Source organism: Lipotes vexillifer, unplaced genomic scaffold, assembly GCF_000442215.2.
Source record: "Lipotes vexillifer unplaced genomic scaffold, Lipotes_vexillifer_v1.1 scaffold640, whole genome shotgun sequence".
Lineage (NCBI taxonomy): Eukaryota > Metazoa > Chordata > Mammalia > Artiodactyla > Lipotidae > Lipotes > Lipotes vexillifer.
The window spans coordinates 2,250,705-2,263,074 of NW_006773138.1; the positions used below are offsets into that span (position 1 = coordinate 2,250,705).

Genomic DNA, 12,370 nt, shown 5'->3' on the forward strand with positions numbered 1-12,370 from the left:
TACACAAAAATAAGCTCAAAATGGATTAAAGACCTAAATGTAAGGCCAGAAACTATCAAACTCTTAGAGGAAAACATAGGCAGAACACTCTATGACATAAATCACAGCAAGATCCTTCTTGACCCATCTCCTAGAGTAATGGAGATAAAAACAAAAATAAACAAATGGGACCTAATGAAACTTCAAAGCTTTTGCACAGCAAAGGAAACCATAAACAAGACCAAAAGACAGCCCTCAGAATGGGAGAAAATATTTGCAAATGAATCAACTGACAAAGGATTAATCTCTAAAATTTACAGGCAGCTCATGCAGCTCAATAACAAAAAAATAAACAACCCAATCCAAAAATGGGCAGAAGACCTAAATAGACATTTCTCCAAAGAAGATATACAGACTGCCAACAAACACATGAAAGAATGCTCAACATCATTAATCATTAGAGAAATGCAAATCAAAACTACAATGAGATATCATCTCACACCAGTCAGAATGGCCATCATCAAAAAATCTAGAAACAATAAATGCTGGAGAGGGTGTGGAGAAAAGGGAACACTCTTGCACTGCTGGTGGGAATGTGAATTGGTTCAGCCACTATGGAGAACAGTATGGAGGTTCCTTAAAAAACTACAAATAGAACTACCATATGACCCAGCAATCCCACTACTAGGTATATACCCTGAGGAAACCAGAATTCAGAAAGAGTCATGTACCAAAATGTTCATTGCAGCTCTATTTACAATAGCCCGGAGATGGAAACAACCTAAGTGCCCGTCGTCGGATGAATGGATAAAGAAGATGTGGCACATATATACAATGGAATATTACTCAGCCATAAAAAGAAACGAAATTGAGCTATTTGTAATGAGGTGGATAGATCTAGAGTCTGTCATACAGAGTGAAGTAAGTCAGAAAGAGAAGGACAAATACCGTATGCTAACACATATATATGGAATTTAAGAAAAAAAAAATGTTATGAAGAACCTAGGGGTAAAACAGGAATAAAGACAGAGACCTACTGGAGAACAGACTTGAGGATATGGGGAGGGGGAAGGGTGAGGTGTGTTAGGGCGAGAGAGAGACATGGACATATATATACTAACAAACGTAAGGTAGATAGCCAGTGGGAAGCAGCCGCATGGCACAGGGAAACCGGCTCGGTTCTTTGTGGCTGTCTGGAGGGGTGGGATAGGGAGGGTGGGAGGGAGGGAGACGCAAGAGGGAAGAGATATGGGAACATATGTATATGTATAACTGATTCACTTTGTTATAAAGCAGAGAGTAACACACCATTGTAAAGTAATTATACCCCAATAAAGATGTTAAAAAAGAAAAAAAAGTACAAGTACAGGCTTCCCAAAGAAATACGAAATTTTGCCTTAAGACCGAAGCATCAGCTCTTCCCTGAGTTTTCAGCTTGCCTGTCCTATAGATTTCAGACTTGTCAGGCTCCACATTTCATAAACCAATTCCTTAAATATATATAATTTATATATATGTTGGTCCATATACATAAACACATATACGTATATGACAACAAAACTTGTAGGAGATACATACACACACACACACACACACTCACACACACGGATGTACATACACACGTTATTGATTCTATTTCTCTGAAGAACCCTGACTGATACAGCATCCATAGACGTTTCTTGCCTGTAAAAGTTATTATTGTGATGTTTTAATAGTGATTTTCCGCCCAAAAAAAGTAATTTTCTATTTCCTTCATTCCTTCTACATTTATTAACTGTAATTCTATTGTAAAGAAGGACTCTTCCGGGCTTCCCTGGTGGCGCAGTGGTTGAGAGTCCACCTGCCGATGAAGGGGACGCGGGTTCGTGCCCTGGTCAGGGAGGATCCCACATGCCGCGGAGCGGCTGGGCCCATGAGCCATGGCCGCTGGGCCTGCGCGTCCGGAGCCTGTGCTCCACAACGGGAGAGGCCACACAGTGAGAGGCCCACGTACCGCAAAAAAAAAAAAAAAAAAAAAAAAAAGGAAGGACTCTTCCTTCTCCCCCACTTATTTATGTATTCTTAATTTAACTGTATCAGCATGGGATCATGACTATTTACTTATTCTACGGATTCCAACCCAATTCTACCTTTATTTATTTTGCCGCTCATATTGTTCCAGCTTTGGCCATTGGGCGCTCCTTCAGTTTGGCACCTATGTCCTTTCAAATTGCCCCCATCATTTTTCTGAGCACTGTTTTATTTTCTGGCACCACACAGTTGTTCCAGGCTCAATATGTATTTTTCTTGCCTCAGCCCTAGAAACAGGTTTTTGTCTTAGGAGCCCTGGCTTTGTTTACTGGAGAATGGTATTTAGAAATCAACATCTAGGCGGCCGGCATGCTCTTTGCGACTGAGGTATCATTGCCCTCAGTGAGCCAGGAAATACATGTACATATACCAACACATGCAGATACATATGGCTATATTTATTTCTCTATCTGTCCATCTATGTGTGTGAGGGGGTGTGGATGTGAAATCATGAGTGCATACTGAGAGCTCCATGGGAGGGTTTTCAACAGATAGGTGGCCAAAGAAGGTCTCTGTGTGAAAAATGAAATCACTCAAGAGAAGTCGGGAGCACAGGCTTGAGGAGAAGGTTCTTCTACTATTCCATGTACAGAGCAACCAGCATGTCATTTCATCTAGGGTAAGCTAGGGGTACTTCTCCCTTGCTCTACCCTTTCAAAGCAGCAAATCCAATCCAGTGAACCCACACTTCTCGGCAGCATACCATCTGCAGGACTCTGCTCAGCACAGGAGGAGTCCCTGCCCCAGGGGAGTCTTTAACTAGATAAATGTTTGAAAAACTACTTAGCAGAGTCAAGTTTAAGCCATTTTATTTAGGAGCTGGGCAGACTATAATTACGCATCAAGTAAGAAACACAGAAAGGGAGACGGCTTTCAAGAGAGGATGGGCACTGAGGGATGGAGTAGCTGGATACGGCTTACTGGAAGAAGTGGGAGAAGGGCTGGGCCTTGCGGGATGGGAGGAGTTTGGATAACTGGGATGAGGGCTGGAACGTTCTGGGCGAATGTTAAAAAGCTATGTGAAAATATTATAAACACTATGGAACAGGGCATAAATCAAGGAAAGGGGTTGTAAAAAAGGATAAGGGGGGTTAGAGCAGAAGGTAAAGGAACTAGCAGTGAGAAGTCACTAAACAGAAGGGAACACTATGGTTAGATGTGCATTTTAGAAGGTTCCCTGAGAACCCCTGGGAATGTAAAGTGCTGCAGCCACTGTGGAAAACACTGTGGAGGTTCCTCAAAAAACTAAAAACATAACCACCATATGATCCAGCAATTCCACTCCTGGGTATATATTCGAAAAAAACAAAGCCACTAATTCGAAAACATACATGCACCCCCAATGTTCATAGCAGCATTATTTACAACAGCCAAGACATGGAGACAAGCTAAGTGTCCATCAACAGAGAAATGGATAAAGAAGATGTGGTACATATATACAACAGAATACTACTCAGCCATAAAAAAGAATGAAATTTTGCCATTTGCAACAACATGGATGGGCTTGGAGGGCATTATGCTAAGTGAAATAACTCAGAGAAAGATAAGTACTGCATGATATTGCTTCTATGTGGAACTTAAAAAATACAACTAGTGAATATAACATAAAAGAAGCAGACCCACAGATACGGAGAACAAACTAGTGGTGACCAGTGGGTGGGGGGGGTGAAGGGGCAATATAGGTGTGAGAGAGTGGGAGGTACCAACTGCTGGGTGTAAGTTAGGCTCAAGGATATATTGTACAACACGGAGAATATAGCCAATATCTCTAAATGGAAAGTAAACTGAAAAAAACTGTATAAAAATAAAAGAATTCTAATAAATAAATAATTAAAAAAAATAAGCCTCCCTGAGACTGCTGGGGGAAGATGGATTGGAAGGGAAGGGATTGTGTAGGGGCAGGGAACAGCAGGGAAGGGGTTGAAGAGGAAGAAATGGGTGTCAGGGACATTCTGAAGGAGGAGCTGGGTGTGAGGCAAACGTACTGATCCGAGAAGTCACCTGACCTTCCTCTGGCATCCGTAGCAGATTTTTGGCCGGAAAGCAGTTGCTCAGATAAGGCTTCCCATCATCCAGTTTGTAGACTCCTGAGGAGGCCATGTCCCTGAGAGCCATGCAAGGAAAGCAAGAAAGTAAGGAGTGAGAAGGGACAGGGCTGCTCTCTCACCCCAACACAGTCTGTGAGCTCACCAGGACCACCCCTAACACACACCCTAACTCCGAGGCCCTAGAGGCCCACTGTCCTGCTTCAGAAATGGGCCAGCCCTTTAGCTAACAAGGGAGATAGGCCCTGGGTTTTTCGGTTCAAATCAACCGTAGCTCAGTGAAACACTAGAAAAAGCATCACTTTTGGGCTCAGGGAGACCTGGTTTGAATCTTGGCTCTTGCCTGACTCGTTGACTGGGAAAATTCTCTACCCCTCTAAGCCTCAGTTTCCTCGCCTGTAAAATGTCTACCTTAATAGACAAAGGAGCAGATCAACTTGGAAAGGTAGTGCCTGGTACATATTAAGTGTTCACTAGCTATGTTCTTTGTTTTGAGTTCAGGGAAGAGGGCTCCCATACTTTAGGCAAGATGATGTGCAAATAATGAGATGTGAACTGGATAAATGGGGTTTGAGAGATGAACTGAGTTTTCTGATAGAGAGAAGGATAAGCATTAATAGAAAGGGCCACAGGATTAAGGGCACGGTGGTGGGAACATCTGGCGCAGTAAAGAAAGAACCTGACCCAGGAAGGGGAAGGAGGTGTGTTTGGGAGTCTTGGACAATAAGGCTGAATGGGAAGGATGGTGTCTGCTTCTGAAGGCCTTCAGTGCCAGGCTAGAAGCCCAGGCTCCACACTGTAGGTAACGGAGAGACGTGGATGATATCTAAGTTGGGGAGAGCCATGACCCAAGCTGTGCTTTTTAAAGAGAGGTCTGACAAATATAATGCCTGGTGAAATGGGATTCCATTGGTCAGGAGTCACGAAAATTCCAGCTCAGAAGTACACTCACTGCTTTCATTAAATCTTTCATCGTCTCCCACCTAGAACACTGCAACAGTCTTCTGACTGGATTCCCACTGAGCAAGCTTGAGCCTGGTCTTGAAGGCCCCTGGAGACCTATATCCTAACTTTCCAGCTCCAATCACTCCACCCAAGAGGCTCACAGAATCATTTGCTATTCCCCCAAACACATTTGGTCTTCCATGCCTTTGTTCTTAGCGTTCCTTTGGCCTAAAATAGCTCTATCCACCTTGTTCATCTGGTGGATCTCATGCTTTAAGATTCAGCTCAGGGCTTCCCTGGTGGCACAGTGGTTGAGAGTCTGCCTGCCCATGCAGGGGACACGGGTTCGTGCCCTGGTCCGGGAAGATCCCACATGCCACAGAGCGGCTAGGCCCATGAGCCATGGCCGCTGAGCCTGCGCGTCCGGAGCCCGTGCTCCGCAACGGGAAAGGCCACAACAGTGAGAGGCCCGCGTACCGCAAAAAAAAAAAAAAAAAAAGATTCAGCTCAAATGCCACTTCCTTTAGGAAAACAATCTCTTATCAAAGATCTAAATTTTTTGAACCTTAAGCTCTTAGAGACTGAGATTTTTCTTTAAAAGGATCCAGTCATTCCCTAATCTGCTTTGGGATAGCTTCAGACAATTTGGGGTAGCAGAGGTTTGGGAACCTGGCCAGGGGAAGGGTGACCCTGGCAAGAATGCGGAACCCTGAGATGGAGGGTCTGGGAAGAGATTCAGTACAAAGAAGGAGCAGAGTGGAGAGCTGGGATCAGGTGTCCTGAGAAAATGTTTCCTGAAAGTGACAAATATGAAAAGTAGAGGGGTGCAGTAGGAGGCGGCAACAATTTTAGAGACAAGAGACTTAAATTTGTGACTAGTTTCTACTACTAAGCTGAGTGATCTTCTGCAAATCACTTTACCTCTTTGGGCCTCAGATTTCTAACATATAAAATGAGGATTAAAACCTGTGCCTTAGGGAATTGTTGTGAGAATTAAATGAGGTAATAGAAAAAACAAGCTTCTTTCTAGACCCAGTCCAGATGCCATCCCTTCCATAAAGTCCTCACTGAACCTACCAGAGGGACATAATTGCTGTTTTAGCTAAACTCTGGAGTTTTTCTTCTGTAAGTCTTTCATGGCCAGACCCCTTTCTACCTCATAAGATTACTAACAATCATGAGGGGGCTGTTTCAATGGCCTCTGAACCTCCAAGTCTGGAAACATGTCCAATTCACTGTCATTCTTCCACTCTTGGAAAGCTCATAGGAAACACCCAATAAACATATGTGAGCCAAATGAAGGGTACAATGGTACCCCCAGGGCCCAAGGGGTTTTATACATATTTCTAATCTCCCTGACTAGACTTTGAGCCCCTCCAGAAGGACAGCATCTATGGTGTTCATCTCTTTACTCCCAGTACCTAACACCTGGCACATAATAGATTCCATAAGTACCTGTGGAATGAATGAGTGATCTTGACATCTCCTTTGGTTCAACACAGGGCACTGTGAATTTCCTGATCCCTGACCACTCTGAAAAGGGTTGGGGGCCCTTTCTATGTGCTTCCACGATACTCCATACTTCTTCTAGTATAACACTTATCATTTTATTATAATTGTTTTCTCCCCTTACCAACTTCCCACCTGCTATGGGGCCTATAATACCTAGTGACCTATATAATCCCAGAGCCTAGCATAGAGCCTAGAACACATTAAAAATGTGTTGGGAAGATGAAGGGATGGATGGATGGTCGGATGGGGAAGACAGTCATCCAGTCAATCTGTCTTTCAGGAAATCCCTCTTGTGACCAATCACACCTATCTGCTAGATGGGTGAATGAATGAATGAATGAATGAGTAAACAGCTGCCTGGAAAATGTTAGAGAAGACGACTGCTGCAGAAAACTCCAGTAACTTACAGAATATGGGGACCTTGGTTCTGATCTGCATAGTACTTACTTGATCTTTGATCTTGGGAAAGACCTCTTGACTTCCTTTTTTTTTTGTTTCTTCACCTGTAAAATAGATATTGCACTCCTTCTTAGTTTGCCATTTAGAGCTCTTGAACTTTCTCATTAATTATATCCTACTGTGACCCTTTGATCCAAAATGTGTCTCACCTGGGGCCTAGAAAAATACTACAGGACTAAAGATCCCAGAAACAGATAGAAAAGAAATAGAGACGGAGACATAGACAAGGGGGTGGAACAAGAGAATAATTTTATGACAATGGGGTGGGGCTAGAGTGCTTAATAGGAAGTGCAAATCACAAATTAGAAAGGAAAGGATCATTTATATGACCATTTACACAAAATAAACTTATGCATGATAAAACCAGCAAAGACAAAGTTGAAAGGTAAGACACACACACACACACACACACACACACACACACACACACAGAATAATGCTTCTCATCTGCATACATTTGCTTTTTCCATTCCTTCAGTCTATCACACTTCTGCCCCTCTTCTTTGCCTGACGCATACAGAAGAACTTCCTGTATATCCCCCTTGCAGGTTGACCCTCATCTGTGTCACCACCTCAGCCCATCTCTTAATGAAGGCACCGTGCCACACTGTATTCTAATGGCCTGCTTACCTGTCTGTTCCCCACTCCTTACACCCTAACCTCAGTGAGCCTCTCTAAGGCCAGGCCTGGGTCCTACCTATATCTTTATCCACAGCACCTCAAACAGGGTCTGGTCCATTGAAGAGACTCAATTGAGTGCTTACTGAACTAAATGGAACCGTGAACACAATACTATGGAGTTCTTCATTCTGTCTGCAAAGAAGGAAGAAGGATCAGGGAAGTTTCACAGAGCAGGTGACATTAGAGCTGGGTCTTGAAACATAAGTTAAAAAGCTACAGAGGCATCTGACTGGATTGCTTCACAGAGGTGAAGAAACTGCATCTAATAGTTTTTAGTAATAATTATGGTCACGTGGGTGTTAGCTTTATCAAGACAGGTGTATTGTCTGCTATTCAGGGGTATGTGCCCAGTGCCAAGAACAGTGACCACTCCATAGTAAGTACTGTTTGTTCAATCATTTGGACACTTCTATGAGGAATTCACGGGGAGTTAAAAAAAAATGATGCAGTGTAGTAGATCATTAAGTCCTGTTATGTGATAACTCTAAGTCATTAGAGTAGGAGTTCCATGAAAGTAGGGAACAGGTCTTTTCTGATCCCCTAGTATCCCTTAGTGCAGTTCCAAGCAATGTTGGTGCTCAATAAATATTGTGTAAATAAAAGAATTAATAAAAATCTGGAATATTATTACATCCTAAAACTGTAAAGGCAGGGCAGCAAAGGTGAGATAGGTTGAGACCTGTGACCCTTTACTAGAGTGCCTGCACCTGGACAAACAACTCCTTGAACAACAAAATACAAAGAAACTCGAAGGGACTAAAAGTAACTGCATGCATGCACAGCTGGGGAAAATTATGAACAGTAAGACACAAAAAGGCCAAAAGCCAATTGCCACTTCTGAGGTGTTAGGAGCAAAAGCAGGGTACTGCCCATGACCCGTGCACACAGCACCACCAAGGGGGTGGGCAGAGCACCTAAGCCCCCCCCACCTCACCCACCCATCACCCCACCCTCACCCCATTTAAGGGACCAGCTCACCCGCCACCCCTCCACCCCCACCTGTTTCTTGTTTTGCTCCCTCCTGCTGCAGGACGAGTCCCAATAAAACCTTGCCTGAATTCCCCGCCTGGCCTCTTACCAATTTCTATTGATTAAAGAGTCCAAGGACCCCAGGTGGTAACAAAGGGAGCATGACACTGGTTTGATGTCAAAAAAAAAAAAAAAAAAAATCATCCCCAGAAAGCCCTAGAGAAAAGTGTCACAGCCAAAAAGGAGTCAGGCTAGGCTCACCCTCATTAAATACTTTCATTTATTTTTAGAAAGCAAAAAAAAAGGGTGGTTGACATTATTCCAGTGAGAGAACCTAATTCGAGAGGAGGCAGGGGAAAAGCTATTTTTGAAAATAAAAAGGAGAAACAAAACAGCAGTGAAAGAACTCCAGACACTGATGCAACAAATTCCTCTCAACCTCAGAGTTTACAGGGAACTGCAAGGAATATTAAAACTAGAGAGAGCACCTCCCGATTTGGGGGGAGCACATGTCTGCTGCAATCCTTCGAAAATCAGTGAATCCTACCACCTTGTTATGGTTGAACACACGTTTAGGTTTGAAAGTTTAAAAGCTTTGAAAGCTAAAAGTAGCCTGAAAACTTGCTTGGAAAACACATCAGATGATTAATCCCTACCTTCAGTAAACTCTTGTTTTCAGAACAGGTAGGACTCCGGAATTACTATCATCTAGGGGCTTCCCTGGCGGCACAGTGGTTAAGAATCCGTCTGCCAGTGCAGGGGACACGGGTTCAAGCCCTGGTCGGGGAGGATCCCACATGCCGCGGAGCAACTAAGCCTTTGCGCCACAACTACTGAGCCTGCGCTCTACAGCCCGTGAGCCCCAACTACTGAAGCCCGCGCGCCTAGAGCCCGTGCTCTGCAACAAGAGAAGCCACCGCAATGAGAAGCCAGCGCACAACGAAGAGCAGCCCCCGCTCGGCGCAACTAGAGAAAGTCCGTGTGCTGCAACGAAGACCCAACGCAGCCAAAAATAATAAATAAATAAAATAAATTTATATTTAAAAAATCTGGCTGCTAAACTAGGTTCTGATACATGCTATCTGGCCTTGGTTAAGTGCCTTAGTTTCCTCACCTGATTGGACCGTTAGGAGACTAAATGAGAGAATGGATATATACGCAGTTAAAACAGTGCCTGACAGGCAGTAGGCACTCAGTGAATGTGAGTTCTCTGTAACACGAAGACAGTGCTAGCAGCTAAGATGAGAGTCACCAAAGAACCAGTACGTACAGTTACAGGGCTAGAAAAGGATGAAGGACGAGCTCCTGCCCCCTCCTTGCCAAACGCTACATCTGGGGCGGGGGTGACTCTAACCCGTCACGCAAACTAAGTTTCCAGTTTCCAGCCGCACCTGCCTCCGGCGTCGCTTCCGCCTCCGAGACGTCCGCGGGGTCGACGGCCCGGTCTGGCGGGATGCGCGCCTGCGAGCCTCCCGGGGAACTCGGAGCCGCTCCACGGTGGCGCCTGCCACTACCTTCTCCACTCCTTAGTAACCGCGACGCGGCGGCTGCCGGAGTAGGCGGCAACTGATGACTGGAGCTTCTAATTGCTACAAGTTCCGGCAACCCCGCGGCCACTTCCGCTGGCAACCTCGCGTCAGCCAGCCCCAGCTACGGATCCCGATGGACTCCGCGCGGCACGTCAGGCCGTCAGCTCCAGCCAATCGGCTTCGGACAAGTAGGAGGGGAGGGAGACGCAGAAGCAAGGAAGATGGCGGCGGCGGCTGCTCAGGGAGGGAGAACTGGTGGTGGCGGAGGCAGTAGTGGGGCTGGCAGTGGTTCCAGCTGTGGGACAGGCAGTAGCCGCAGCGGCTTGCTGGACAAGGTGAGAAGTCGATTACTGGGGGCAGGCGAGGCCTGGGGACGCCGGCGAGGCGGCGAGCCCCCTTTCCCATCCTCGCTCCCCTTCTGCGGCTTCCCAGGGGGAGTTCTCGTCTGGCCCACCGTGGGAACCCTACGGGCGCTTGTAGCCAGCTCCCTACACACCTCAAACCCGGGCTCTCTCCTCTTTAGGACTTCTTTACTTCTCGGAAGTGTTCGGTCCTTAATGCCGGCCACTACAGCTTCTTAGGAATATTCGATTATTCTCACATTTCAGTGCGGCCATCGCTTTTCCTTGGTGGTGCTGGGGGTCACTGTTGAATGTGCCCATTTCACCGACAGGGAAATGTGAATCCTGACTGAGTGAAAGCCGCTGTTCAAAGTCAGTAGCCTCCAATCTCCCCATCACGACCGCCACACTTGCGTGCTGCTACATATTCCGGAGTGCTCTTGGCCTTTTGCTTACTGAAGTTTCTAGGCGTTTTATCTCGATACCGCGAATACTGAGCTTCGAGTATTGACTTCCCCTACGCGCTGACAGGAAGCCTTTAAGATATATGTTTTTTCCTCTCTCCTTCGCCCTCCCCCTTTCTTCCCTCCCCCTCTCCACGCCAAGTGCCTTAGGTGAATCGTATTCATGAGCTGGCTACCTGCTCAGGCTTACCTCTTCTCCCCCTCCACCCATCCCAGTTGTGTTTTTTTGTTTTGTTTTTTGTTTGTTTGTGTTAATGTGGTCCTAACAAGGCTTAAAAGAAAAGAAAAAAGGAAGATTCTTTTCCTGGGTTGGCCCTTCTTGCCCTTTGCATAGCATCTTGAGAGAAACAGTTGCGAGTAGGTCTGGGTAGTCTGCCTCTAATTAGCTGTGTGACCTTGAAATGCGCTTGTTCTCCCTGTGTTTTGTTTCCTCATCTGTAAAATGAGGGACTTAGCCTTAATGTACCCTAAGGTTCCTTCCAGTTCTCTCATTGTAGGGCCCTAAGCCAGTTTGATGAGAAATGTTAAGCATGGGGTCTTTAATGTAGTAAATAATCAGGATTGTTTAATTGAAAACAGCTTTCAGACTTCTCTGTGCTTAACACATGGTAGGTGCTTAAGAAATGAATACATGATCATATTGAGGGGTTTGGATCCAGATCTTTTTGCTTCTCTTTTTGGGTGTCATTGGTTTTGAATTACGTGGTTCTCACACTCTTAACCCTTCTTTAGAGATAGGAACGTGTTCTGGGAGTTGGGAATGGTAAACTGCCCCAAAGGTATTTGAAAGTGTTGAGAATTGATGGTCATTTTCATACACAGATCCTGCCTTCCTGCTGGGTGAACACCTCATGGCCTATGTTTATTCTGTCCCATTGAGTGCTCTTGCTTTTTGCTCCACTTGGATCATCACCAGCAAACGTTAAGTATGGACAGTCTGCTAAGGCAGTGATTACTGAAAAGTGTATGGCATCAGTGCGTTTTGGAAGAACCTGCTTTTGGGGGTCATAAGATTTGGGCTTTGACTTCGATCTGCTAGTTTCAAACTGTATGAAGATTGGCAAGTCAGTTAACCTCACCAAGCTTTCCTTTCTTCACCTGAAATATTAGGGTTTTGGGGAGAATCAAATGAGATGATATACGTTAATGATCTCTGTAACCTAGAGTATCTAATACAGAGGTGTGATGGCAGAGGAAAATAATCAAGAATCCTACTGTCAGAAAGTACTCAGTATAGCTGAGTATAGGACATGGGGTACCCAAAATATTAAACATAAAACTATTTGGTATTCACATGTGTACTTTTTACAGAAGTTAAAGTGAGAGAATGATCCCTGAGATCTAATAGATAATGGGATGAGAGCCCTAGGGAAAGA

General features: G+C 45.0%; 2 protein-coding genes across 2 annotated transcripts in view; one reads left to right on the top strand and one right to left on the bottom strand.

Annotated features, from left to right (window-relative positions):
• The window catches only part of XRRA1 (X-ray radiation resistance associated 1), a 102,569-nt gene extending 98,420 nt beyond the window's left edge, over positions 1 to 4,149 (bottom strand). The window contains exon 1 of the mRNA XM_007448101.1: positions 4,056 to 4,149. Coding sequence (XP_007448163.1) covers positions 4,056 to 4,149 — 94 coding nt within the window. The remainder of the gene's footprint in view (positions 1 to 4,055) is intronic.
• A 6,247-nt stretch (positions 4,150 to 10,396) lies between these two features.
• SPCS2 (signal peptidase complex subunit 2) overlaps positions 10,397 to 12,370 on the top strand; it is a 24,550-nt gene continuing 22,576 nt past the window's right edge. Inside the window, exon 1 of the mRNA XM_007448102.1 lies at positions 10,397 to 10,524. Coding sequence (XP_007448164.1) covers positions 10,411 to 10,524 — 114 coding nt within the window. The 5' untranslated portion in view covers positions 10,397 to 10,410. The remainder of the gene's footprint in view (positions 10,525 to 12,370) is intronic.